General features: G+C 56.8%; 2 protein-coding genes across 6 annotated transcripts in view; one reads left to right on the top strand and one right to left on the bottom strand.

Annotated features, from left to right (window-relative positions):
• Positions 1 to 614, top strand: part of CDC42BPA (CDC42 binding protein kinase alpha) — a 172,225-nt gene extending 171,611 nt beyond the window's left edge. For all 5 annotated transcript variants that reach the window (XM_037138820.2, XM_037138818.2, XM_053659562.1 and 2 more), the window contains one exon: positions 327 to 614. In XM_037138820.2, coding sequence (XP_036994715.2) covers positions 327 to 458 — 132 coding nt within the window. In that variant the 3' untranslated portion in view covers positions 459 to 614. The remainder of the gene's footprint in view (positions 1 to 326) is intronic.
• A 7,322-nt stretch (positions 615 to 7,936) lies between these two features.
• COQ8A (coenzyme Q8A) overlaps positions 7,937 to 24,898 on the bottom strand; it is a 38,348-nt gene continuing 21,386 nt past the window's right edge. Inside the window, exons 3-15 of the mRNA XM_037138817.2 lie at positions 21,416 to 21,826; positions 21,102 to 21,168; positions 15,461 to 15,535; positions 13,910 to 14,035; positions 11,795 to 11,880; positions 11,525 to 11,665; positions 11,118 to 11,199; positions 10,912 to 11,005; positions 10,494 to 10,635; positions 10,173 to 10,280; positions 10,014 to 10,079; positions 9,663 to 9,749; positions 7,937 to 9,021 (exon numbers count right to left, since the gene is read on the bottom strand). Coding sequence (XP_036994712.2) covers positions 8,737 to 9,021; positions 9,663 to 9,749; positions 10,014 to 10,079; positions 10,173 to 10,280; positions 10,494 to 10,635; positions 10,912 to 11,005; positions 11,118 to 11,199; positions 11,525 to 11,665; positions 11,795 to 11,880; positions 13,910 to 14,035; positions 15,461 to 15,535; positions 21,102 to 21,168; positions 21,416 to 21,826 — 1,770 coding nt within the window. The 3' untranslated portion in view covers positions 7,937 to 8,736. The remainder of the gene's footprint in view (positions 9,022 to 9,662; positions 9,750 to 10,013; positions 10,080 to 10,172; positions 10,281 to 10,493; positions 10,636 to 10,911; positions 11,006 to 11,117; positions 11,200 to 11,524; positions 11,666 to 11,794; positions 11,881 to 13,909; positions 14,036 to 15,460; positions 15,536 to 21,101; positions 21,169 to 21,415; positions 21,827 to 24,898) is intronic.

Raw genomic sequence — 24,898 nt, 5'->3', positions numbered from 1 at the left:
GGCGCCGTCCGGGGCGGCCGCAGCGCCCCTGTGCCGGGCCCGGCGTGTGCACCGTCAGCCTCCGCGGCAGAGTCCCCGCTTGGTCGCAGACTCCCGTGGTGTCCCCGAGGCGCTGAGACTCCCCATGGCTTTGCGTGAACGTGACCTGCATCCCCAAAGGCCCGTGGGCGTTTGTCGTATTCTGTGCCTCTTAGCTCAGGAAGGGGGCCTGTCCCGACAGGAGAAAAGTCCCACGGGGTCATTCGGTGCGTGGGGGTGGGAGGTGGTCGCCCGAGGCCCTCCCGCCCCTCCCTCGCCTGGCGCTGACGCCGCCTCTGGCCTCGCAGGACTCCGACTCTCCGAGGCATTCCACCGCTTCCAACAGCTCCAACCTGAGCAGCCCGCCCAGCCCGGCGTCCCCGCGGAAGACCAAGAGCCTCTCTCTGGAGAGCACAGACCGCGGGACCTGGGACCCGTGACCCGCCCCAGCCCCGACGGACGGACCAGAGCCGCTCCTCTCCCTCCGCCTCTGCCCGCGGCGCCAGGGCCGGCGGGAGTCAGAGTGTGACTGTGGCCCCCAGGCCCTGCCCCTCCGCTTCACAGCAACAACCATAAAGGCAGACGTTCACGGAACAGCTTAGACTAACCTGACTTCCTTTCATACCCTTAGAGTTGCTTTCCATAGTATTCTACCCGCACCCTCCTCCCTCAACGGTAGCTTCAGTAGACCGATGACACAAAGCGGTAAGCGCCAAGGTAGGATTAGACCGACTTTGTTTTCGCAGCCGTCTCAGTGCAGTCCCCCCGAGGGCGCACGGGTTCTCCGGTGGGTGCTGGAGCCGCTGCCAGGCTCCGGTCCTCACCCGCGGTGCGTGTCGACCCAGTTGTTGCCAGTCAGCCCTTATTAACAAAAACAATGCCTATTTTACTACGACGCAGAGTTTAAAGAAGTACACAAATGTAGAGGTTAAATACTGAATGTACATAGTGAAAAGAAGCATCTTGTATTCAGTGAAAGATGGATGCATATATAAGAGAGCATTTAATTTAAAGAAGTGTGTTGTTTCTTGTCTGTTTTCCAGCTAAGTAATTTAAACAGCAGAAAGGCCTCGAGCTGACGCTTGCGGAGAGAGAGAGAGGAATCAGGGTTCCCTTTGGTGCCTAGTCCTCGAGCTGAGGCAGGGCCCAGTCTCCTGGGAGCTGCAGGGAAACGTGCAGACTTCAGTGTTGTGGGGTTGCTGTATGACTGGGCACCAGACTTTTGATATTTGAAGCCTCTTTAGCAGCAGCATCACAAGGCAGATTTCCTTCTATCTAAGACCTTTCTTTTTCTAGTAGAATTGAGCCACACTTCTCATATTTGATATGGTGGTACCTTCTGCAGATGAATGTAGAAATGCAGTTTTGTTACCTTCTGATCCCTTCCATCCGGCACAAGGAACTCGGTGGCTTCTGAAGGGCCATGAGAGGGTCTTAGAAGTGCTTTTCTTTCTGGGCCAATCCCATCCCCTAGTGGCAGTGAGGTGTCTGTCCCCGAGTTGAGCCAGTGTCTCAGGGAGGAGTCTGTTTTGTGTGGTGCCAGCTTCCTCAGATAAGCCTGGGAAAGGGGTTTAATTACCAAATAATAGAAAACCTCAAATGCAAGGACTTGAACAGCCTTAACCAAATATTCTTTCCCATACGCAGTGGGTAATGAACGTGTTCACAGGGCACGGGCAGGAAGTCTGCCCAGCGTGGGCATAGCATGCCGCCTTGACTAGATAAGCTTTCCCCCCTCATTTGCTACATTGTGTTGTTAGTTACATTTCTGTTTGAATTCCTGCTGTTTTAATTACCCCAAGGAAATGATGCAGAACCAGAACTTTTTTCCTTGTGATTTCACCAGTTAAGCACATGAGTAGAGAGATAGAAATAAATGAATCTCATGGAAGTAAAGAGAATTCTCTCTTTTTATCTAAATTTGAGAACTAGAAACAGGATTTTTTTTCCCCTCTCTTTGAACTTCAACTAAAGTGGAAGAGTTTGCCTGCCGCTGCAGGGTCAGAACGGTGTCAGTCACCCGGCGTTCACGTCGCCCTTGGCAGCTGTGCCCACCTTTCGGAACACTGCGGGCCACAGGAAGCCGAGCCTGCTTCCAAGTTGATGCTGCTCTGTGGGGAAGGTCACTGAGGTTCAGTGACAGGAGGAAAGATCCTGTTTGGGGATTATATCACAAAAGGCTACAGTAGAGAAGTTAAAAATAATGTTAAGCTTTGACATTTAGATGTTCTGAGCTAGGGACTCAGATGTGACGGTTTTACTTTGGTTGGGCCTAACTTACTTCACGGTTCTAATCTCCCACATCTTTTTGCTTTTGGAAAAGAAGTGTCGTGGAAGACTCTTTTGTACCTCTGGTATCCAGGGTTGGACCTTGAGTTGGGTTATTGCCATATGATTCTGGTAGCTCCTTAAACTTGGCGTTTCCCAGGAGAGGGGGGAAGCAACCAGCCAGCCAGTGTCAAAGTGCCTGGCCAGCTGCCCCCTCCCCTCCCTTTCCTCTCCATTCCTTCTTCTTCACGTCGCCCCCACCTGCTTCTCTTCACTGGGACTCTGTACTAAGTCATTAGTTTATCTCTTGAACAACTAAGTGAATATTTGTTGCCTGTAGGTGCTTACTTTTTAAAGGATGCTTTTAGGATCAAAATATAACCCTACTGAAGCCTGGACCCCACTAGTGAGCCGTACCCTTCGGCCTCCCAACAGGGCAGACGAGAGCGAGCTCGTTCTGGCTGCTGGCCTCCCAGGCTGTCACTTTCCTGTTAACCTGGTGGGTTGCAACCCAGCACTTGCGCTTTGTGTAGCAATCGTACGTGGTACCGGCCCCGTACGTGACTAGGTTCTAACAGCAGGACTCGGGGAAAAAACATGACAGGGCTCTAGTTCGGCAGGTTCTCAAGGTAGTGACCACCCTACCGGTTTCATCCCCAACACGAAGCGGGCACCTTCAGAAGCTTCCAAGATGAATGATTTGAAGAGATGGGGACGAGTGCCAGGGAAATGGGAAACAGTGATCATTCTAAGGGATCAGTAGCCCGGATCATGGTAAGGTTTCTGTGTCGTCTGAGGTCACCCTTGTTTTTGTGGAGGACACTTTAAAACGTACATGGCAGCAGGAACTCAGTTCTCTTCTCAGCAGAAAGGAAAATAAATGAAGGGACATTTCTGACATAGGCTGAAGTGTTGGTATTTGGTGCTACTGACGTCCAGCCAGTTTGTTGTCGACCCTTGAATTCTAATTTAATCTTGTCATGTGCTTTGGGTGTATGAAATTATGTATATACATATATATTTCTTTTTACCAAAAACAAACCTTCCTTCTTATCAAATAAATATTAAGGTATATTTCACTTCTTTAATGATGTGTGAACACACACAGCACACACCCTGGTAACTTAGTGACTTGCTTTTCCAGAGAGCACCGTGTTCAGGCTATAGATACACAACTGAAAAGGGTCTCTCTCTAGCTTTCCAATCAGTTCTTGTACCCAAGCTTCAGGGAAGACTCTGAAATTCATATTATGTTTACAGCAACAATCTGCCATTCCCTGGCTGGCTCTCAGCCTTCCTCTGCTTTCCGCGTTGTTAGAATCATGGCATGTTGTTTCTCAGTGGCCGTACCTACTTCTGTGAGAGCCCAGTTGGCATTTATGTGGACTCAGGTACCTTAGAGAAGAGCCAGAGCAGGGCTAGGCGGACATCCTCTACCCCCACGTACAGCAGGGCCCTTTCCTGCCTTTGGCTGTGATCGCACCCTGTGGTCTCCGCTGCACGGGGCCTTAGGATGCTCCCTGTCCACTTTCTGGACCGAGTGGCACACTCAACAGCGGTCACACTTTGCCACTCCCCAAATCCGCTGGGCACAGCAGGGAAGCAACTGGCACTTCCCTCCCCCCCTCCCCACACCCAGCCTCTCAGGACATTTTCTTGAGCCCATCTCTAAAACCCTTTCCTTGTTATGACTTCAGTTGTCACTTAAGTCCAGCATTTTCTAAAGAATCCCTTGCTTCACCAGAGCGCCATCTCCGAGCCCGGCACCAGCCAGCAGGCCAGGCCTCTCGTCCTCCCCAGGGGCAGCCCTGGCACACAGAACCTTGTCCCTGTCGGGGGGATAGGGGAAGTTGACAGAACCAAACCAACCCTGAAATTTCATGAAAACAAAATGACCTGCGTTTTTATTTGATAGTGTAATATCATTTGTTTCATAAGTTCTTTAGGGCTTTTTCTCATTGTAATATTATTGTACAGTTTTGCATGGCCTAGGTGTAATCATTTTTCTGTTTAGAGTATATGCTGACGACAAATGATGTGCACATGGAAGGGGAAAAGCTGCTGCTTTGGCCTTTTATCACTTCCTCATTTCATTTTGTTTGGTTTTCTGCCCTTGGTGTCTTAGGGAAGTTTATGAGATTCTCTGCTACCAAACAGTGGTGTGGATTCTTTTGCACAGAAATATTTAAGATGGGATAGTCAAAAATGTAACAGAAGACTCCTCGCCAATATTTTATGTCGGTATCACTTAATATTAACCAGACTTTGATGTATTGCAATAAAACGGGGAACTGTTAGAATTGAGTACTTTGTCTTTTTTCCCCTGATTACAAAGTCTGAGGAATGGAGAAAAGGTGAGCAGCTCTTTCATCTTGTAGGGTTCTGCTCCCTGCAGGTCCCCCCTGTGCCCAGGCTTCCTCTGCACACTGCGGGAGGACATGGGGTTAGTTTAACCCAGGACTCTCCGTTCCTCCCACAGCTCAGGTAAGAGTTGTGTGCAGTCAGTTCTCGTGCAGCTGTCGAGTCCTCTCTTTCAGTCAAAACTTCCTACTACGTGGATCAGCTGGCACGGCCACATTGCTTCTGTGTCTTGGCTATTACTAATAATGCTGCAGTGAGCCGAGTGTATGTATCTTTTCAGATTAGTGTTTTGGATTTCTTTGAATAAATACCCACTCTATTTTTAATTTTTTGAACAGTCTTGATACTGTTTTCCATCGTGGCTGCACCAATTTACAATACCACCCACAGTTTACAAGGCTTCCCCTTTCTCCATGTCTTCACAAACACTTGTGTTTCGTTGATTTAGTGATGATAGCTATTTTGACAGGTGTGAGGTGATACCTCATTATGGTTTTATTTTGCATTTCCCTGATGATTAGTGACAGTGAGCATCTTTTCATATGTCTATTGGCAATTTGTATGTCCTTTTTGGAGAAGTGTCTATTCAGGTCCTCTGCACATTTTTTAATTGGATTGTGTTTTGGTGTTAAGTTGGTTATTAACTCCTTATCAGACGTATAAGGTATTTACCAATTAGTGAATACCTTCTCCCAAGCAGTAGGTTATCTTTTTCTCTTAATGGTTTTCTTTGCTGTACAGAAACTTTTTAGTTTGACGTAGTCCCATTTGTTTTTCTTGTTTCCCTTGCCAGAGGAGACATATCCAAAAAGATACTGCTAAGAGTGATGTCAGAGTTTACTGCCTGCACTTTCTTCTAGTTTTATGGTTTCAGGTCTAAGCCTTTAATCCATTGTCAGTTTATTTTTGTATATGGTGTAAATAAGTGGTCCAGTTTAAATTTTTTTTGCGTGTATCCTATTTTCCCAGCACCACTTACTGAAACTACTAGCTTTTCCCCATATGGTGTATCCTTCCCTCCTGTTTTGTATATTGACTGTGTAAACAAGGATTTAGTTCTGGGCTCTCTATTCCAGTGATCTGTATATCTGTTTTTATGCCAGTACCATACTGTTTTGAATAATATAGCTTTATGGTATACTTCGATAACACAGCATGTGGTACTCCCACTGTTTTTACCTCAAAATTTTTTTGGCTATTCAGTGTCTTTTGTGGTTCCATATAAATTATAAATTTTAGCATTAGCTGTTCTGAGAATGCCAGTGGTATTTAGATAGTGATTGTACTGGATCTGTAGATTGTTTTAGGTAATATAAGGACATTTTAATGATGTTAAGTCTTCCAGTCCATTAGCACAGCATATGCTTCCATATATTTGTATCTTCAGTTTTTTTCTTCAGTGTCTTATAGTTTTGAGACTACACGTCTTTCACTTCTGTGGTTAAATTTCTTCATAGGTATGTTATCCTTTTTGATGCAATTATAAATGGGATTAGCTTAATTTCTTTTTGATAATTGCAACCAATTTCTGAATATTAGTTTTATATCTGGAATTTATTTTTCAGTTCTAACAGTTTTTTAGTGAAATCTTTAGGATTTTCTGTGCTATACTCATCAACAACATTGACCTATAATTTTTTAATTTTTATTTTTGTAATGTGTTTGTCTGGTTTTGGTATAAGGGTAGTACTGGCTCTGTCGAAGAAGTTTGGAAGAATTTCTTCCTCTTCGGTTTTTAAAAAATAACTTAAAAAGCGTAAGTATTAATTCTTCTTTGATTGTTTGGTAGAATTCACCTGTGAAGCCATCTGGTCCTGGACTTTCATTTATTGGAAGTTTTATTACTACTTAAACTTCACAACTAGCAGTTGGTCTGCTTAGATTTTGTAGTTTTCCTAGTTTGGTTTTATCAGGTCATAAATTTATTTCTTCTAGATAGTTAAATTTGTTGGCATATAATTGTTCCACAGTATTCTTTAATGGTCCTTTGAACGTCTGTGGTGTTGTAATTTTTCTTTCATTTATGATTTTATTTTTGCTTTTTTCCTTGATGAGTTTGCCTAAAGGTTTACTCATTGTATTTATCTTTCAAAGAACCAGCTGTTTTGTTTTTTTCTGTTGTTTTTTAGTTTCTATTTTATTTCTGCTCTGTTGTTAACTATTTCCTTTGGGTTTTGTTTGTTCTCTTTCTAGTTCCTTTCGGTATAGAGTCACGGGTTTTCTTGTCCTGAGGCTGGCCTGTGTGACTGTGAAATTTCCTCTCTGAACTAAGTACTTCTGCTGCCTCCCAGAAATCTTGAAAAGTTGCATTTGTTTCAAGGTAGTTTTTGATTTCTTGTTGGATTTATTCTTTGAGCCTCATTGGTTGTTTAGGAGCATGTTGTTTAGTTTGCAGTTTTTTTCCAATTTTCTTTGTGTAACTGATTTCTAGTTTCATGCCGCTGCAGTTGAAAAAGATGCTTGGTATGACTTTAGTCTTCTTGAATTTATTGGAACTTGTTTTGTGGCCTAGTATGTGATCTATTCTGGAGAATGGTCCACGTGCAAAAAATGTGTATTCTGCAGTTTCCGGATGAAAAGCTCTGACAAGGAATCGGCAGGTGGCGCTGAGCACCAGGGCTTTCCCTCCAGGGGCAGCAGCTGTCAGGGAGACCACCCAGACCACGCCATCCTGCTCCAGAGCTCGGCGTGTATTTCATCAGTGCAAAATTTCAGAGAGATTTTCCTTTAAGAACCCTTGAAACCTATAGAAGAACCTATTTTGGACCAGTGCAGTCTCTCCAAGTTATTTACCTCAGTGAACTTTTCAGGGTGTTCACAGTCTGTTTGAAGGGCCTCTACCTAATGTTCAGACTGCCCCCCTTACCTGGGAATTCAGGCGCACAGCAAAAGCCACTTTTTAGGAAGTGCTGCTCAGCTGATCTCTTAAAGTGCTATCACTGTAGCTCAAGCCAGTGTGGACCCACTGGGAGTGGTTGCCAACATTGAGGAGGTACAGCCCCTGAGAGCTGTGGCTCTTCTGTATGTGCGGAGTAGGGCCTCGGAGGTTCGCAGCGGAGTGGCTAGGGTGGTGGCGCACCGTCCCTTCGCCTTTCTCCTCCCCGCACCGCTCTCTTTGGTAAGGAATGTGCACTAAGCCTTCCAGGTTCATGCACCAAAAGCCTCACACTGGAACATGTACGAACCTTGCAGGGAGCCCCTGGAGACAGGATGGAGTGTGACACTGACCTTGGACTCCTCACTGTCAGCTCAGAGCCCTTTACGAATGACAGGATTAATGCCACAATGGTAGGATGTTTTGTTTTTATTGAAACAAGTAAATCAGACAATTACAAGAATTTTACAAAAAATAACAGAGCCTGTGAGGGCCCCTCACGTCTACCCAGGTGACGTCTGCACATTCATGTCTCACACCATCCTATGGCAGGTGCTGGAAGACAAGAGCTGGCCCTTTGCCCCCTTCTGCTGCTCCTGACCCTACCCACGGGAGGTGGCAGTTCTCAGAAAGTGCAGTGACCAGCCAGAGTGCAGGCGTGAGCATCCCCAGGTTAAAAGGACTGGTTGGCACACTCAGGCCTGACTTCTCCCAGCTGCAGGTCACAAGCTGGAGAGAAAAAAGAGCAGAAAACACAAATCTCATTCTAGAAACATATACACACACAAACCTTGTATACTCGTTCAGTAGCATCCAGAAAGGCTTCTCAGTTGTTTTTGGTGGCAGGGATTTGGAGGGAGTAGCCTCTGTTTTCTGATTAACATTCACATTAGGTAAAACCCTGTTACTAAAAAGGAAAAGGGAGTAAAATTGCCTTTTTATCTTCATCTAGAGTATTTGAGAGGGTGAATAAAACAACTGTTAGGTTCTGACATAGTAGTTGGGGTTCATTTTCATTCTGGCACATCTCATCCCATATCCTCTTAGCAATAAAAACCGTGATAAGCACTGGTAACGGGGCTCCAAGCAGCGTCCCCTCCCCATCGGAGCCAGCTACCCTCTCTCCTTGGGCAAAGGGGTTGAAACGGAGTGTCACCACCACCGGCTTCCTACTGGTTTCAGCTGCACAGGAGCAGAGAGTTTGCACTGAGTGGCTACTGCTCGGCCCGCCTCTTGCAGTAGTTGCTGTAGGCCTCCTCAAACATGGCCTTGCAGGGGAACTTGGCCTTCAGCTTGGAGCAGATGAGGAAGGAGCCCCCCATCTTCCTGTGCAGTGAGTAGGTCTCCTCGGGGGGCGGGACAAGCCGGTGCTTGAGCATGACGGGAATCAGGTTGTGGATCTTCTCGGTGGTGCTCTGGGTGCCGAAGTCGAAGGGCTCCTCGGAGGCGAAGGCCTCCCCCAGGATGAGGATGGCGTCCAGATGGGCGTCTTCCATGGCCTGGAGGTGGAGAGGGAGGGGGAGCAGCCCTGAGCACTCCCTGAAAGCTCAGTTTGGAAGTCGAGGAGAGGGGGCCAGGTCAGTGAGGGTTTCATGTTTAACTGGACTGTACACTCAAACCAACAGGGGCCAGGAAAGTGGCATCAGGGTGTGTGCTGGGCTCCACGTGAGACCAAAGGGACAGTGCGCCCAGCCTGGAGGCTCTTAGATTCAGTTTGGACAAAAGCAAGTCTGGAGTGCTGCGGTGATGGGTGCAGGACCACCAAGGGAAGGGCTGCTTCTGGAAGATGGGGACACTGCCCGCTGCCCCGCCAAGCCCTGAAGCTCAGTGTGACTGATGCAGATCTCCAGTGGTGAGGGAAGGAAAAACGAACTTCATGACAAGTCCCTTCCGTACCCAACTTAACGCAAGCACTGGGCAGGCCCGGCTTCCAGATGCCACAGTGGCTGCCACCTCTGATTTCATCCATTTGTAAACTGAGCTTCTGCTTAGGATTTCGGAGGAAAAAGGAGTCCACTGCCCACACACAGACCCATGGGGGAGGCAGCCCACCCAGCAGACAGCCCCCCTCAGGCCAGGCCCCTGGGAACTGCGCCTGCAGCAGCAGGCCTGTGGGCCTGCAGCGTCCACAGGAGCTCACCTTGACCTCGTAGCCAGTGAGGAACTTCATCTCTATGGATTTCTTCAGCACGGCCTCCCTGTCCCTGTCTGCAGCAGCCTTGATGATCTGGTCAGGGGCACCGTGGGCAGAACAGAGGAGGTGCTGAGGGCCAGGAGTGCCCGCCTGGCCCTCTTCCCCCAGGTGCTGCTGACCCCTGGCCTGGAGGTCCCAGCCAGGGCTGTGAGCCTGACAGGGCCATGGCCTCACCACTGTCACCACACTGAGCACAGGCGGGGACACGGCGGAAGCCCGGTCGGCCTCCCTCCCACTCCCCACACACCCTGCCCCAGCCTCAGGACGGCACAGGCCAAGGCCAGACCCTGTTCCTACCTCGATGTAGACATCAGTAAAGGACCTGTCAAACTCCCGAGTCGCTCCGAAGTCCAGAAGAGCCACCTGGGAAGGGGTGGCGCCAAACGGAGGTTTGCAGGTGGGAGCGGAGACCCCAGATCTCAGAGCCCCTGCACCTGCCCCGCCCCGGGGGCTCACCTTGTGCTGCTGGGGGTCGTAGAAGAAGTTGGACCAGTTGGGGTCCGTCTGCATGAAGTGGAACTCGAACAGCTCCCTCAGGCACAGGACCAGGATGTTGTAGCAGATCTGGGGCAGGCGGGGCGGCCTGGTGATGGGGAGTCTGGGGCTGGGGGGCCCGACTCCCGTTTCCCCCCATCTCCCACCCAGCCCCACTTTCTGCCCAGAGGATACTTGATTCCAAGGGTACCGCCTGGGGCGGGGGGAGGACACAGTAGGCCCCTGGTCCCCTTCGGCCACACAGGGAGCAACTGGAGGCTCCAAGGCAAGTGGCAGACGCACCTCGTTGCGGATCTCCTGGCTCAGCTCCTCCGCCTGGTCCAGGGGGAAGCCAGACACCAGCTCTGTGGTGAGCACGCGAGGGCTGCAGAGCTCATCCACGATCTCGGGCACGTAGAAGAAGGGGTGGTCCTTCAGGAGCTCCCTGGCAAGGGCGGGAGGTTATACTGGGGGCCCAGCTCCTCCCCACACCCACCCTGGGGACGACACATGGGGTGACAAGGAACTGAGCCCACCCACTGGGTGGGTGGGATGTGGCTGTGGCCCCGGTTCTGAGCACAGCCATGTGCCCCTCAGAACCCTCCACTCCTCCCCCACAGATGAAATAAAGATCGTCCCTCTGTCTCCCACTGTGGGCTACAAACAGGCAAGGGGCCCAGAGCCCAGCCGCCCCACCCCGGAGCCCCGCCAGGAGCTGCACCTGAACTTCCTGGCACAGGCAGCCTCTCGTTCGTAGTTGCACTCCAGTGCCAGCTCCCGCCTCAGCACATCAATCAGGTGCTCGGGGAACAGGCCTGGGCCAGGGAGGGGGGTTTCAGGGTAGGCCGACGGCTCCCCAGGGAGGGCCCCTCGGGTGCCCAGAGCCCACCCCAAATGCCTGCCGTCAACCACGAGCCAGCCCCAGACCTTCTGGAAGCATGTTGCTCATGTTCAGCACGGCCATGAGGTTGTTGACGTCACTGTTGATGCTCTGGGCCACACCAGGGTACTGTGGGGGAGCAGAGCGGGTGTCCCACCAGGACCCCACACCTCGGGTGAGTCACAGCTGTCCCCTCTGCCATCCACCCAAGGCCCCAGCCTTCCAGCTCAGGCCCAGAGGAGACAGCCACTGTGCCCTGTCCCCACCCCACCCCACCCCACCCGAGCTTGCTGGGAGGCTGTCCGCCTTCCACAGCCACTCGGCAAACACCTTCTCAGCACCCAGAGCCGCCCCGGTGCTGGGCCAGAAACAAGGGCGTGGGCGCTCACACTGTAGGGCCCGGGCTCTGCCCTCGCAGCCCCTGTGGGGACCACCGCACGCACCGGGAGCCTACCTGGATCTTCATGGCCACCTCACGCCCACCCTTCATTCGGGCCAGGTGCACCTGCCCGATGGAAGCAGCGGCGAAGGGCCGTTCCTCAAAGTACTCCAGCTTGTCCCGCCAGTTGGGGCCCAGGTCGTTGTTGAGAGTTTTCTGGAGGGAGAGGCCGGGGCGGGGCTGTGAGCATAGCCCAGCCACGAGGAGCACCCACAGCCCACCCCTCCCACGCAAGGAGCAGGAGCGCGGGAGGACCCAGATGCCCCTGTGCGGGGCCTGCCTCACCGTCATCTGTTTCAGCGGCATGAAGTCCGCGCTCTGCCTCACCCGCTCAAAGATCTTGGCCAGGTGGGGGTTGATGAAAGCGTCATCTGGAAGGACCAGAGAAGTCAGAGCAGAGGGCTGACCCCTGAGAAAGAAGGGGCACAGGCCAGGAGCCGAGCGGCCACCGCGCTCACCCTGCCGCAGTGTGGTCTCCTGGGAGAGGCTGCTCTACCTGCCCGCCCCCCACAGTGGAAGCCCATGTTCAGAGACGACAACACGTAGGCCCAGCCTCAGATCCCTCCTGGCATCCTGGCAGCGTCTGCCCACCTGGCACACAGGTGGGGGAAAGCTCCAGAGGGACACAGGCCTGGGTGTGCTCACTCCCGGGGCACTGAGACCAGCCGCACCCAGCCCTCTCCCCCGGGCACTGGGTGAGCCTGTGCAGCACAGGCCTGGCGCTGAGAGACCCACAGACTCATCCAGCACCCTGAGAAGGTAGGCTGCTTAGAAGTAACAGGTCTGGCTTTTTACGGTTATGAAAGAACAAATTTAGGAAATACAGGAATGTTAAAAATACCCACATCTGATCCCCCGCAGACAACTATTTTTCTTCCTGACCGTTTTTCTGTTTTTCTGTAGCAGGAGCCACACTGCCTGGAGGCCGCTGCAGCCCCCTCTCCGTAGGGACAGCCTCCCCCAAGCTCGCTCTCAGCTGTCGTGCAGCTTCCTGACACGTTCGAACAGGCACTGCAGCTGAGAGCCTCACGTCCCCCAAAGACCCGCCACGCAGCCGCTGCTAAGGCTTAGGTCAGCTCCTGTGAGGAGGCGGGGACCCCGCGGTGCCGGGAGCTCACAACTCCTTTCACACCGTGGCCGTCCTCACCTCGGGGACAGTGTGTTGTGCACATGTGTGCGGTGATGCTGGTGCAACCAGTCGCATGAAAGTACAGCAGCTCACACTTGATCAGAAACTGGTGCTGGTTTAGGTCTTCACTAGTCTTTCTATCACCACTTGAGAGTGGACTCTCTACACTTACTTTTTTCAAGTTTGCCCTAAAACAGTGGGGCTACCCTACCCCAGCTGGGTAGCTCAGTTGGTTAGAGCACCATCCAAAAACACCAAGGTTGCAGGTACGATCCTTGGCCAGGGCAGGGATCAACAAAGCAAAGTTTTTCTCCCTCAAATCAGTAGATAAATAAAACTTCAGAAATAAATGAAACAGCACGCCAACCGCAGCCTCGCCCCTCGTGCTTTCATCCCCTGCTGACCTGCCGTGGTGTCACCTCGTGCGGGAACGTGCCCGACAGCCTTGTGGCCCAGGTGTGCGGTGGGCTGTGCGTGGGTGCGCTCGGTGCTGTCGCACACTGGCATCACCCGACGGCACACCTTTCAGAACACGCCCCTGTCGTCAGGTGGCATGGGACCGAGGGGGTGACGGCCGTGGGTCCTGCACTACAGCTCCTCCCGCACGGACCCGCGACCGCAGCGCGGAGGCTCCCCTTCTGATAAGAAACTCGGTGCGGAACTCCCGGGGCGTGTGCGGCGCAAGACTCCAGCTGTGAACTGTTGCAGAGTCTGCACACTCGCAGGCCACGCGCGTGCCCCCGGCCTGCCTTACCTGTCAGCTCCTGTCTGACACTTGGCCGGTTCAGCGCGTCCATCTCACTGCTTCTGAGGGGACCTCACTTTCAAACGCTCCCACTCGGGAACTCCCATGCAGGTGGGAGGGCACCACTGGGAGTCCCGAGGCTCCCCCAGTCTCCGCTCCGCTCTCGGGGCCACAGGGCCAGCCTCCTGTTCCACCACCTTCCCCGTCCCTCCCTCCCTGGAGCCACGTGCCCCTTGCCCCAACATCACACTGCAGCAGGCCTGTGAGCCCCTTCCAGCTCCTCCAACCGACACGGCAGGTGGGGGGAGCCAGACAGCGGCCAGACTTGCGAACTTCTGGGAGGCCAGGGTAACCTCTACATAGCTCAAAACACCCAGAAAGGAGATGGCTGCGGCCTCCGGTTTAAGACACGTCATAAACTTCCCAGGCTGGTCACCAGCCAGGACTCAAGCGAGAGGAGCACTGGGCAGAGGGAACCCCACCCAGGCCCCCCCAGAGCCCGCACACCAATCGGGGCCCCACTCACCCTGGATGCTCAGCATCTGGCCCAGCTTGAGCGCCGCCCCGCGCACCTTGCACAGTGTGCTCACTATGCGCTCCGCGTTGGCCTCCGACAGGAAGGGGCTGGAGTCCAGCACACCCTTCTTACCCCCTGTGGGCAGAGGCCAGGTCACCACGGCACCCACCCCCGTTCTCGGTGCCTGCTGATCTCAGCCAAGTGGCAAGAGGAAGAGGCCAGCAGCGCTGGAAAGTGGCCCCTGGGAACATGGCACAGGTGCATGGCCCAAGGACCCTGTAGGTGCCCGTGAGGAAAGGCAGTTCCTTTCTAACTGGGGCTCGGGGGCCCGAGTGCAACTCAGCCCACTGGGCAGGGGTGAGGGGAGGTGTGACCCACGGGCAGGGGGGCCACTCCAGGATGGCTAGGCCTAAAAGGGTTCCCTGATCACACCTTTACCTAGGTCACCGCCTTGGGCGTGGCTGGTTCTGAGAACAAGGGGGGGGGCACCCACTCAGGAGAGAGTCTTCTAGGGCGGAGTTGGAGCCAGGCTGGCCAGCGCCCTCCAGGCCCTGAGTCCCAGAGCCCGATTCCAAAGCTGGAGCAGAGCTTGGGGGCCACCCAGGGCCATCCCACCCTGGCCTGAGCCCCAGGTCCTATGGCTCCCGGGCCCCTGGACCCCCAGCTAGGGCCACCACTTCCCTGACAAAGGGTACCAGCTGTAACCCGGGAACCATTTCAAGCCTCTTCCCAGCTTGGATGTGGTAAGACAGAGGACAGCCAGCTTCGGTGGGGGGGCCGGTGGGGCAGGAAGAGGTCATGCCCAGGGAAGGCTGGCTTCATTTCCAAAGTGTTTCCTCACCAACACTAAAAATACCCTCGCTAAATCCTCTCTGTCCTCCAGCCCCTTCCAAGCACACGCAAGGTGCCCTGTGCCCCGCCCCCCCATACTCAGGGGCCTGTGGGGACAGGCTAGTGCCCTCTCTGCGGGAGGCCCCTCAATCCCACAAGGGCCATGCACGTGCCTGGCAGGCCCCAGAGGAACCCAGCCCTGAGCCAGCAGCCAGACCCACGTGGACAGGACATGGGGTGTCACTGGAGGAGGGTCCCCACAGAAGGGAGAGGAGGTGTCGGGTACTGGAGTGAGCTAACATCTGAGGGGACCGAGTGCTCCAACCTGACTCCTGGCTGACCTCTGCCTCAGAAGCGGAAGCCCCGCGGGGGGCTCTCCCAGCAGCACCGACACCCCGAGCTGCATGTGGAGCCCTGGGCACCTGACCAGCCAGGCTGACGGGCCCCAGCAGCTCGGGACAGCAGGGGCAGCAGGGGCAGGGCCGAAACCTCCGCTCCGCTGGGGCAGTGCAGGCGCGCCAGCCGCTGGAGGGCCGGGGAGGCAGGGTGGGCCAGGGCGGGCCGGGGATGGAGCACGGCAGCCTTCGGGCCTCAGGTAACCCCAACAATGCCATTTACCCAGAACGCAAGGTGAACGTGCCCCTAGAGGTGGGTCACGAGGTGACCCCAGGAGGCCAACACTGCAGCCCCAGGGCCCACCCTACCGTCTCGGCCAAGGGCCCAGCTCACCGGAGGCTTCCTCCGGGCGGAGGGTCTTCTTGGCAACTTCAGCCAGTGCTCCAAAGCCCAGGCCCACGGCCAGACCTGCAAGGAGGAGACGGAGGGCACTAGGCACTCCCTCGGGAGCCGGGCTGCTGCCCACCGGCCTCCACCCACAAGCCCCCAACACACCCACCTCAGCTCCCAAGGGACCCCGAGGCCACTCCAGACATTGTGAGCAGACAGATGAAAAGGAAGGAGATACACGTCTCTTGTTTTCAGAGACCTGGCAGGTGGTTTTGGTGAAAAAGCTTCACCCGCCCCCACCCCCATCACCTTTGCTCAGACACAGGCCCACGGGACACACCGGGACAACGTGCAACCAGGAAACACAAGGGGGGAGGGGCTCGGCACAGTGGGAGAGGACCAAGAGTGGGACACGCCCTCGGAATGCAGCCCCCCATTGTGAGTGTCTGAGAAGAGCCTCCAGTCCCCTAGGGTTCTCTGAGTTCCTGCAGCTGGAAGAAAAGGCCCCACCACAGCGACACGAAGCAGCGGTCATCGGAGCAAGTCAGGACATTTTGCAAAAGCAGAAGGTGGGGTGTCCCCAGGCACAGCCAGAGGGACTCCCAGGAGCTCAGGCCACCGTCCTCACTCGGGCACTGGCAGCCGTCTCAAGACGGGTTCCGGCCCTGTGCCCCCTTCTGCGGTCTGTCTTCTGCATCCAAACTCATTAATGCCACGCTGACCCAGAGAAGGGCGGCGGGTGATGCCGACCACCCAGGAGAGGCCCCAGCAGCCCAGCAGCTGCCCACGAAGGCCACGCCGAGAGCCCAGGAGTTTCCTCTGCTTCCCACACGGTGCTTGCTGGATGAGGAGGTATGTGGGGCGGGGGACACACACCGGCACAGAGAGAATGAAGAACATGCGGCCAAGCACACTGACCTCTGCGGAAGGAACAGCAAAGACCCAGGGAAGGCACTAAAGACGCCCTGAGACCAGCAGCCCCCGGTCCCAGAGAGGGTCGACTCACACCGGGCGCTGTGATTAACAGGCAAGGAAACCTGCATGCACCGTCCCGAGTCCCTACAATGATTACATAGTACTTCTATAAAAAATAAAAGTTCCTGCCCCCTAAGTCATTGTGAAGATCGGACAACTGAATAAAAGCAAAGTGCGTGTGGTTGGTTCCGACACAGGCACTGCTGTGAAAGTGTTTGCCAATCAGTCCCCCTGTTCACAGTGGGGACCAGTCCCGTCCGAAAGAAGTTCAGTGCCAGCCGCCTGCAGCGTCCAGCTCAAGCAACGCCCCCTTCCTGACACCACCTTTTATCACAAAACCATAAGCATGTAATTCTGCAACATAACTATCACACACAAGCACACCATATGGCACTTAGGTGAAATGTTTAAATTACAACTATAAATTATTACACCCATGTTACTACCTTACCAGCCATGCTCAAGTGAGTGTTACTTCTGCCAGAACCTATAAATAATTTTAAATTATCTAGTAGCTACGTTTTAAAAAAGCAAAAAACGTGAAGTAAATTCTGATCATGTATTTTAGTTAACCCAGTATCTCCAGAGTATTACTTCCGTACATACTCAATATGAGTATTAGCAGAGACATTTTACCTTTTTCTGAGCGAAGCCCTCACAACCCAGTGCGTTTTTCCCTGAGGATGCCTCGGCTCAGGCCAGCCTCACTTCCGGGGCCTGCGCCCCACGTGGCTGGCGGCTGGTGGCTGCTGCAGGACATGGGAAGGCGTCCCACAGGGCCCAGAAGGCCAAGCTCTGGCAGCGCAGGAAGAAGCCACCGTCATCTGGAAATGGCCCTCGGGGTGACCCCAGGGCTCACCAAGGGCACCTTCGGGTGCTGGGACGTAGCTGCCAGGACCTGCTCCCCCCGGAGGTCCCTGGGCACAGAGCTGGGAGCCTCGGCTCCAGGTAAACAGTGACCTCCCTGCCCACGCCTGCCCCACCCAGCACACACATTATCTGACTTAGCAAAATAAATGATAATACTAACTTTCGAGCTCTAGCAAGTTTCACCAGTGTCTCTCTGCATCTAGATTTCTCTCTGCCTAGATCAAGTCCAAAGACAACGGCATCAGAGGTCATCCAGCCTTGGGAACAGACACCACAGCTGGGGCAGGGGGATGGACAGAGCCCCTCCTTCTGCAGGCAAAGGCACCCCCCGCACCTCCAGTGCCCCCCCCCCCCAGATGCCTTGTCAAACTGCTCTCTAGCCATCCGTAGGCTGCAGGTCAGGGTCAAAGCTCTCCAAGGCCAAGGGCCTGTCATTAAATCATTAACCAAATGAACATTCTAGAAAGGAGGCCTCAGGCTCCTCCTATGGCCCTGCAAGAGCCCTCAAGACCAGCCCAGGGCCAGGCCCAGCCAGCCCCGCAGCCCTGACCCTGGCCCCGCCATTTCCTACTCTAGTAAACGGAGAAGACGGGCTCCCCTGCCATCCCCCCCTCAGCCAAGCTTGACGCGATTCCCGGAACACTGTTGAGCGGAAAGGCGGGGCCCAGCTGGACTCCTCTTCTCTCAGAACCTGGTGGCACCTGGAGGCAAACACTGGAGGGTCGGCCTCTGCCCCAGAGTCACCTCCAGGTCCTGGTGAGGACACCCAGGGGCCCACGTGTGCTCGCTCCCGGTCACCTGTGGCCCATCAGTGCCGCCCCCAGCAGCGCTCGGAACAGCACGCCCGTCCGTGTTCCGATCCGCACTCGGGCCTGGCCTGGCCACACAGTCTGCTGGGAGTCCCGCAGGAAGGCCCGCCCTGGAACCTGCTCTGCGGCCCCCAGAGGGCGGCCTGGCCGCCATCCCAGCCTGTGAGGAGGTGCCAGGAGCTTCCAAGAAAGCGCCTGACATTCCCGTTTCCTCCACAGAGGTTTCAAGTCGAGAAATTCGGGGGGGTTGGCGGGGAGCAGGGCCTTGCTCCAGGGAAGAGCCCCTTAGGGTGGTCTGGGAGCTTAGGCCCCCGGCCCCGCCCCTGCCCCCCTGAAGTCCCCCTGGAGGTCATCAGAGCCAAATGTGGCCCCCCTGAGCAGCCACTGGGCTTTCAGCCAGGCAGGCACTGGGGTGAGGGAAAAAACTGAACACCTTCTAACAAACAGCACCATGAGTACGGAGACCTGGGGAAAGGGGAGGCCCGAGGCTGTAAGGAAACGTTCCTGCGGACCCTGGGGACGCTCTGTGGGACAGCAGGGGCAGAGGGACAGCTGCGAGTGCGACGGCCACCAGGGCGCTCGCCCGGCGTCGAAACCCAGGTTCTGGCGGCACACCTCCCGGGCCCAGGTCCCGGGCGGACAGAAGGGCCCACAGAGGCGGCGGGCGAGGATGCTGCCTCTGCTTCCGGGGTCCTGAACCCCGGTAACTCGGCCCACTTTCTCTGCCGTGCACGCATCCTCCACGCTGCCCCCGGGAGAAGAGGGACAGCTCCGGAGGAAGGGGACCTGGAAGGAGGAAGCTCCCTGTAGTGTGTTCTGAAAGGCTCTCTGGAGCTGGCCCTCCGTGCCCAGAACTGGGCCACCGGGGCAGGGGACAACTCCTCACACAGCTCCTGTGTCGGCTGCAGGGGACAGGGGACCAGTCTCGGCAGTGGGCTCGGACTGCCATTTGGGATGGAGGCCCCCTGGGCTCTGGCTCCAGTGCCAGCACAAACACGCATGTGGCCCTGGGCGTGGAAGGCGGCTGTGGCTCAGCTTCCTCACTGGCAGCTGGAGACAATGACCAGGGCCCTCACCTCCTGCAGAGCTTCTAAGGGGGGAAAACAGACAGAACCTCCTCTTCGGCTGGCTCCTGGAAAAGCGGAAGCCCTGCTCCCACACCCCTGCCAAAGGCGTGGCATTTGTCGCACCAGGACCTCAATGGAAGTCAACCGCCCTCCCGGCCAGTGTTTGTTTGGGGGGGGGGGGGACACAAAAGCACAGGGATGGGGCACATAACCCCAGAGAAAGCTCTGTTGCTCATGTATCAACAGTACACCCAGGGGTGTCAATCTTCAGAAAATGAAGCAACAAGAGCAAGCGACTCTGCATTTCAATGCACGCAACGCCCGTCTAACATAAAACGCTCTCATGCTGCTGTGCCCCTTATCAAAGCCAGTGGAGTCTTGTGAACTAGTTCCCAAAGTCAGGCATTCTCCCGGAAGTGAGGGCCCCGAACCTCTCGCCTTTCAGAAGCAGTGAGCTTTCGCAGTGTCCAGTCCCTCTGCTCTTCACTCCTGACCCACTGCTTTCTCATCAGCCTCCGAATTAAGCACCGTCCTTCAAAATCCTCCCTAAATGGGACCTAGACAGCCCCCTCTCTTCCCACTCCCCGCTGCGGTCCCCTCGCCGTCTCACTTCCCTCACTCGGTGCCCCCTCCCTGCGGCCTGGAAACCCCTGGGCCAGGGTCCTCCCACCGCCACAGCGCACACTCGACTGCACACTCGACTGCCCTCGGCGCGTTTTCTGTGGGGCCTGCTTGCTCTGTCAGTCCCATTTCTGTCATCGTCCCTATCTCCCCCACTTCACAGGTGCAGAGGAGGCGAGACCAAGGCACAGGGAAAAGGAAGGGAAACACAGCAAGGAGTGGAGGAGACGCAAGGAACGGAGGGGAAGGTCTGTGTGGGGACCGAGTCCCAGGAGGAGAGGACGGAGGACAGGCTGGACGCACCATGTGAAGAGGCGACCGGCCGAAGCCCGCCGGTCTGCACCCCAGAAGCACCTCGCCCTCAGAGGGGAGGGCACGGACGGACGGACGGACGAGGCAGGCAGAGCCCAGCGGTGCGCGGCCGTGCCCGCTCCGCACCGGCACCGTCAGGGGCCGAGCAGCCCTCTGTGCCCCATGGCCCTGCAGGCTGCCCCTCGCCAGGGCTCGTCCGTGGGGCGGGGGCACCAACGGTGCCGCCTGCAGAACCCACGGAGGACCGGCAGCCGCAGAGAGACGTGCTCCCGGGCAGCCCGTCTGCCAGCCCACGCCACCACGGAGGACGTGGTGCTCGCCGTGGGAGTATATAGTCAGTAAATACACAACAGACATGAGAACGCGGTGTCGTAAAGGCAGGCGCAGCTGCGGGACACCGTCACCATAAAATGGTCCTTCGGCTCTGGCAAAAGCACAGGTACGCTGGGCACAACAGCTACTCAAACCCCCAAAGAAAAGTACAGATAAACCCCACGATGCTACAGCGTCTTAAAACGAACTTTAAACGACGGCAGCAGCTCAGGGCCTCAGCACCGCAGTATCACTGCCGACGCCCCACAGGCCTGTGGGATCCAGCAGATGGCTCCCCGAATGGCTGGCCCCAGGGGCAACACCCATCCTGGGGAGCCACGCTCACTCCCGGCCTCCTTCCTGGGGGCGAGGCTGAGGCAGGAGGAAGAGCTGACACGGGCCCCCCCAGCGTGGCCCGGGAAGCGAGCCGCAGCTCCCGGTGCACCATCAGCCACACGCCGCCAGGCGTGGGCGGAGGCAGAGGGGAACCCAGTAGCTGGATCACCCGCGCTGGGAAAACACCCGGGATCCAATACCAGACTCCCCCGTGGGCTCCACCCATGGGCCCCGCCCTCCTCCATTCCGTGCCGGCCCCAGGGCGGCCACAGCCCCGCCCAGCCCGGCCCGGCGTGCCTCCGCAGGGGAGGCGGCACAAGAGCACGCAGCCAGCCACCTTACCTCCAAAGTTGGCCAGCCGCCCAATCCGTGTCACCGGCACCTTCCGCTCCCGAGCCCGCTCGCTGAGCTGGAGGGAGGACAGAGAGAGACCTCAGGGAAGTCAGCCAGTGGGGCATGACCGGCCTTCAGAGTTTCATGCGGTCCCCTAGACCCTCTCCCCAGCCCCAAAGGCAGCAGGTCTGCCTAGCAGCACACTCCAGCAAGAAGAGGCCTCCCTCCGTGTTCCCAAAACTTCCCACCACACGATCCCCGGAGGGGCTGACGCCCACGGGCCCACCGCGGGGGGGGGGGGGGGGGGCGGCTCCCAAACGCACCATCTGCTTGTGGGGCTTGCCCTCTGGGCGGGCCTTGGCCTGCCGGGCCTTCTCAATGTCCTCGGCCGTAAGGCCCCCCACAGGGGACTGGTCCTGGTGGAAGAACCGTCGCTGGAGGCCAGCGGCAGAGAAGGGGGCTCTGGCGTCTACGAGGAGCCTCCCGTTCACCCTGCCCAGCGGGGAGGCGGCCTGGCCTGGGAGCCCCGCTTCCCTGAAGGGTCCACTGTCAACGTAGGTAGAGGCCGGGCCCCTGCTGGCGCCGTGATCGGGGGATGGAGACCATGACTGGTCTTGGAAGGAGTCTGCAGAGAAATCCGCAGAGGCGCCCTCGGCCCTCGGCCCTGAGAAGTGCAGCTCTGATTCTGGGTCTTCAAAGTTCTCGACAACGTGAGGCTCTTCATGCTTTGGACCCTGCAGGGAACAAACGCTGGTGTGAGAGGAGCAGGGGCCAGCCAGGTGACCCCCATGTCCGTCCCCCTCTGCAGAAGACAGCACACCCCTTCGGTCCTGACCTCTGGTTCCCCAGAGGGCAGCATCCATGGTTCCAGGGGCCTGTGGTGAGTTCTGGAGGCGAGCGGCACCTCCCTGCCCCGGGGCCAGGGGGCCCAGATTCCAGCCCTGCCTCTGCCGGGGCCCTGCCGTGCGGTCCCACCGCAGTGTCTGGGAACCTTCAGGGACTGTGTATGGGACGCAGCTGGGACCGGCCAAGTGACTACCGCTCCCAGCAAGCTCTTCACCTGCTGACTGGGGCTAAGGACAGGCCTCCGGGGCCTTGGGGAGGCTAAACCAGGGCAAAAGACAGGACACTCCGGAGAAGCCAAAGCATAACCCCAGACCAGGAGGGCAAGGGCAGCGTGCAGCCGGGCCGCCCCACCGCTCCAGGCCGGCGCCTCACCAGAGACACGGCTCCACCAGGCAGCCACGGCGTGCCCTTCGGAGGCTCCCACCGGACAGCACGCCACCGTCAGGGCTGGCCTGGCCACCCTTGGGAGTCAGGGGTACATGTTTTCCTGATAACAGTTGTGGAGATCTGACCTTTGCGCTCAGGTTCTCTCTACTTTTGAGCCCTGAGTGACCTTGAGTGAGTTTCTGACCTTCTCTGCTACTTCCTCATCTGAAAAGGGGACTCCCCACGGTCACGGGGTTCCGTGGGGACTGCAGACAGGGCCAGAGGGACCGTGCCTTGGAGGCTGCAGCTGGGACAGCACTGACTCCTGGAGGGAGGTCGCTGTCCTGGACTCCCTGTCCCTCTGAAACGGAGCCAGCGTGCACAGCGCTGCCTGCAGCTCCACAGTCACGGCTGCAGATCCCCCGCTGGCTTGCTCAGCTTTACACAGCACTGGGGGACCTAAGGACATGAGACTTGCCTCTGGAGGAAGGAAAGGGACTTGGCTATGACTCTCGTTTCACGAGTAGGAAACTGAGGCTGAAGTGACCTGGTAAAGGCCCAGCAGTGACCAGTGGCAGAGCAGGGGCTCCGCGCCAAGGCTTGTCCTGCTGGCCGCCCCACAGCACTTGTCTCAGAGCAGAAATAAACGGCACTGGGTCCTGGGGGCACTTCCCACGATGGCCGGGAGGCCTTAGGGTGACGGGACGGGAGCCACAGGCTCCCCCTTCTGCCCTGTGACAGCTGCCTGGCCCTGCATCACCACAACCTGTCTGTGTGGCTGTGAGGCCCTGCGGACACAGACGGGGCCTCAGGGCCGCAATGGGACCAGACGTGGTGTCTGCTGTAAGAAGTGACCAAATCCTGGCGGAGCTGGAGGGACGGGCTTCTGGGTGTCTGCACCCGCACCCCATTCCCTCAGAGAAGGAGGCACAGGGATCTAAGTGCTGAGGGGGAGAATGGGAGCACGGGCCAGGCCGTCGCCCCGCTAAGTTGCTCCCTCCTACCTCCAAGGGACCGTCCTGCCTCTCCGAGGAGCCAGAGGAGCCAGAGGAGCCAGAGGAGCCGGCAGGAGCCGGCGGGAGGACCCTCTCCCCTCTCGGGGGGCCTGTCCAGGTCTCACACACTGTCTCACCCGCACGAGGCCCCAGTGAGCTGGGCAACTGCGCCTCCTGAGTGTCACACAGGCCAAACACCCAACAGGACGGCACCGAGTGGGGGGCGGAGCCACAGCCCGGCCTCAGCAGGGGGAGGGGGAGGGCAGGGCGTCTTACACCGGGAAGAGGACACACGAATCTGGTCCTGGCACCGAGGAGTCACAGGCCGTGCACAAAACTTGTGCAAGTCTCAGTTTGCCCATCTGGGAAAAGGGGGGAGCACCCAGGCCTGCCCCCTTCCCCGGGGCAGCAGGGGGGCTTGGATGAGGTCTCGGGTGTGAAGGCTTCTAGAAGTACAAGGCTTTGTGTGGAGTGAGACACAGTCACATACTGCCACCAAACCCTCAGAGAACAGCGGGGGAGGGGCTGGGAATCCCCAGACTACAACTGACCGGCCTGCCGGCTGCAGGCTGCGATGGCCTCGGCCTGCGGGAGCGCGAGTGCCCTCTGTCTGTCCGAAGGTCAGCCAAGCAGACAGACACGGAAGCAGAGGCGGCAGGGTGCCCTCTCGGCATAGCTCCCACCCAGCACACAGGTGCCCGTGCACACAGAGGCGTGCGCCCATCCCCCTGGACCTTGAGGACAGGTACTGGGGACGGCGCAGGGTCGCACCATGGTGAGCGGCCCTCCGCTCTCTCAAGCCTGTTCATAATCACCTCTCCAGCACTCCTCTGTGCTCAGAACCTTCCCCCTGGATGGCAGGACGCAGAGGCTGTCCGGACCATGGCACAAAGACAGCAAGAGAGACGGTAGGATGGCGGGAGGCGAAGCTGCCCCGGACGTTCACCAGGAAGGCAGCACAGCCCCACCACCGGGACCCAGAGACCCTCGGAAAACAGGGCAGACCCCGGGGAAGGCCAGCTGACGCACGGGCTCCGGTGGCAGCCCCACGCCGAGGGGTGGTACCCAACTCAACACGTTTCCCAGCCGGGCCGTGTCCCCACTGAGCCTGAACAGTGGGGGGCTTCCATCACTCTGCACAGAAACCAACCCAACGAAGAAACACTAACGCAAATCAGGGACCAGGGAGAGGACGCTTTGTCTTACTGAAAACGTATCTGCTTCTGGGAGGACTCACGCACAGTTCCTTTCAGCTGCCTCCCTTAGAACACTGGCGAGTGTTACTTTCTCCTCTGTGATGCTGTTAATTCCCCAAATTAAAAAGGCCTCTCTTCAGTACCTCAAGACAGGCCCAGAAACTGGCGGTCACCCTCGATTCCCCTGCAGCAGGGCCCGAGCCTGGCGCCCACGCCCGCCCCCACTGGTGGGCGCCAGTGAACTGCTCATCTACCTAGTGTGGGGGCTGTGTGCTCCTGGGGCTTCTCCCCAGCTCCCTGCAGCCTCCTGCGGCTGGAACTTGAGTCCCCCAGCAGCCCCCCACAGGACCCCTGCCCCACCGGGGAGGACAGTGGGGTGTACTCACCAGCGGGCTCTCTGGCC

Source organism: Artibeus jamaicensis, unplaced genomic scaffold, assembly GCF_021234435.1.
Source record: "Artibeus jamaicensis isolate MK-2021 breed Jamaican fruit bat unplaced genomic scaffold, CSHL_Jam_final scaffold_754, whole genome shotgun sequence".
In the NCBI taxonomy this organism is placed as follows: Eukaryota; Metazoa; Chordata; class Mammalia; order Chiroptera; family Phyllostomidae; genus Artibeus; species Artibeus jamaicensis.
The sequence above is the reverse complement of the archived record's forward strand: the minus strand, read 5'-3'. Positions and strand labels throughout refer to the sequence as shown.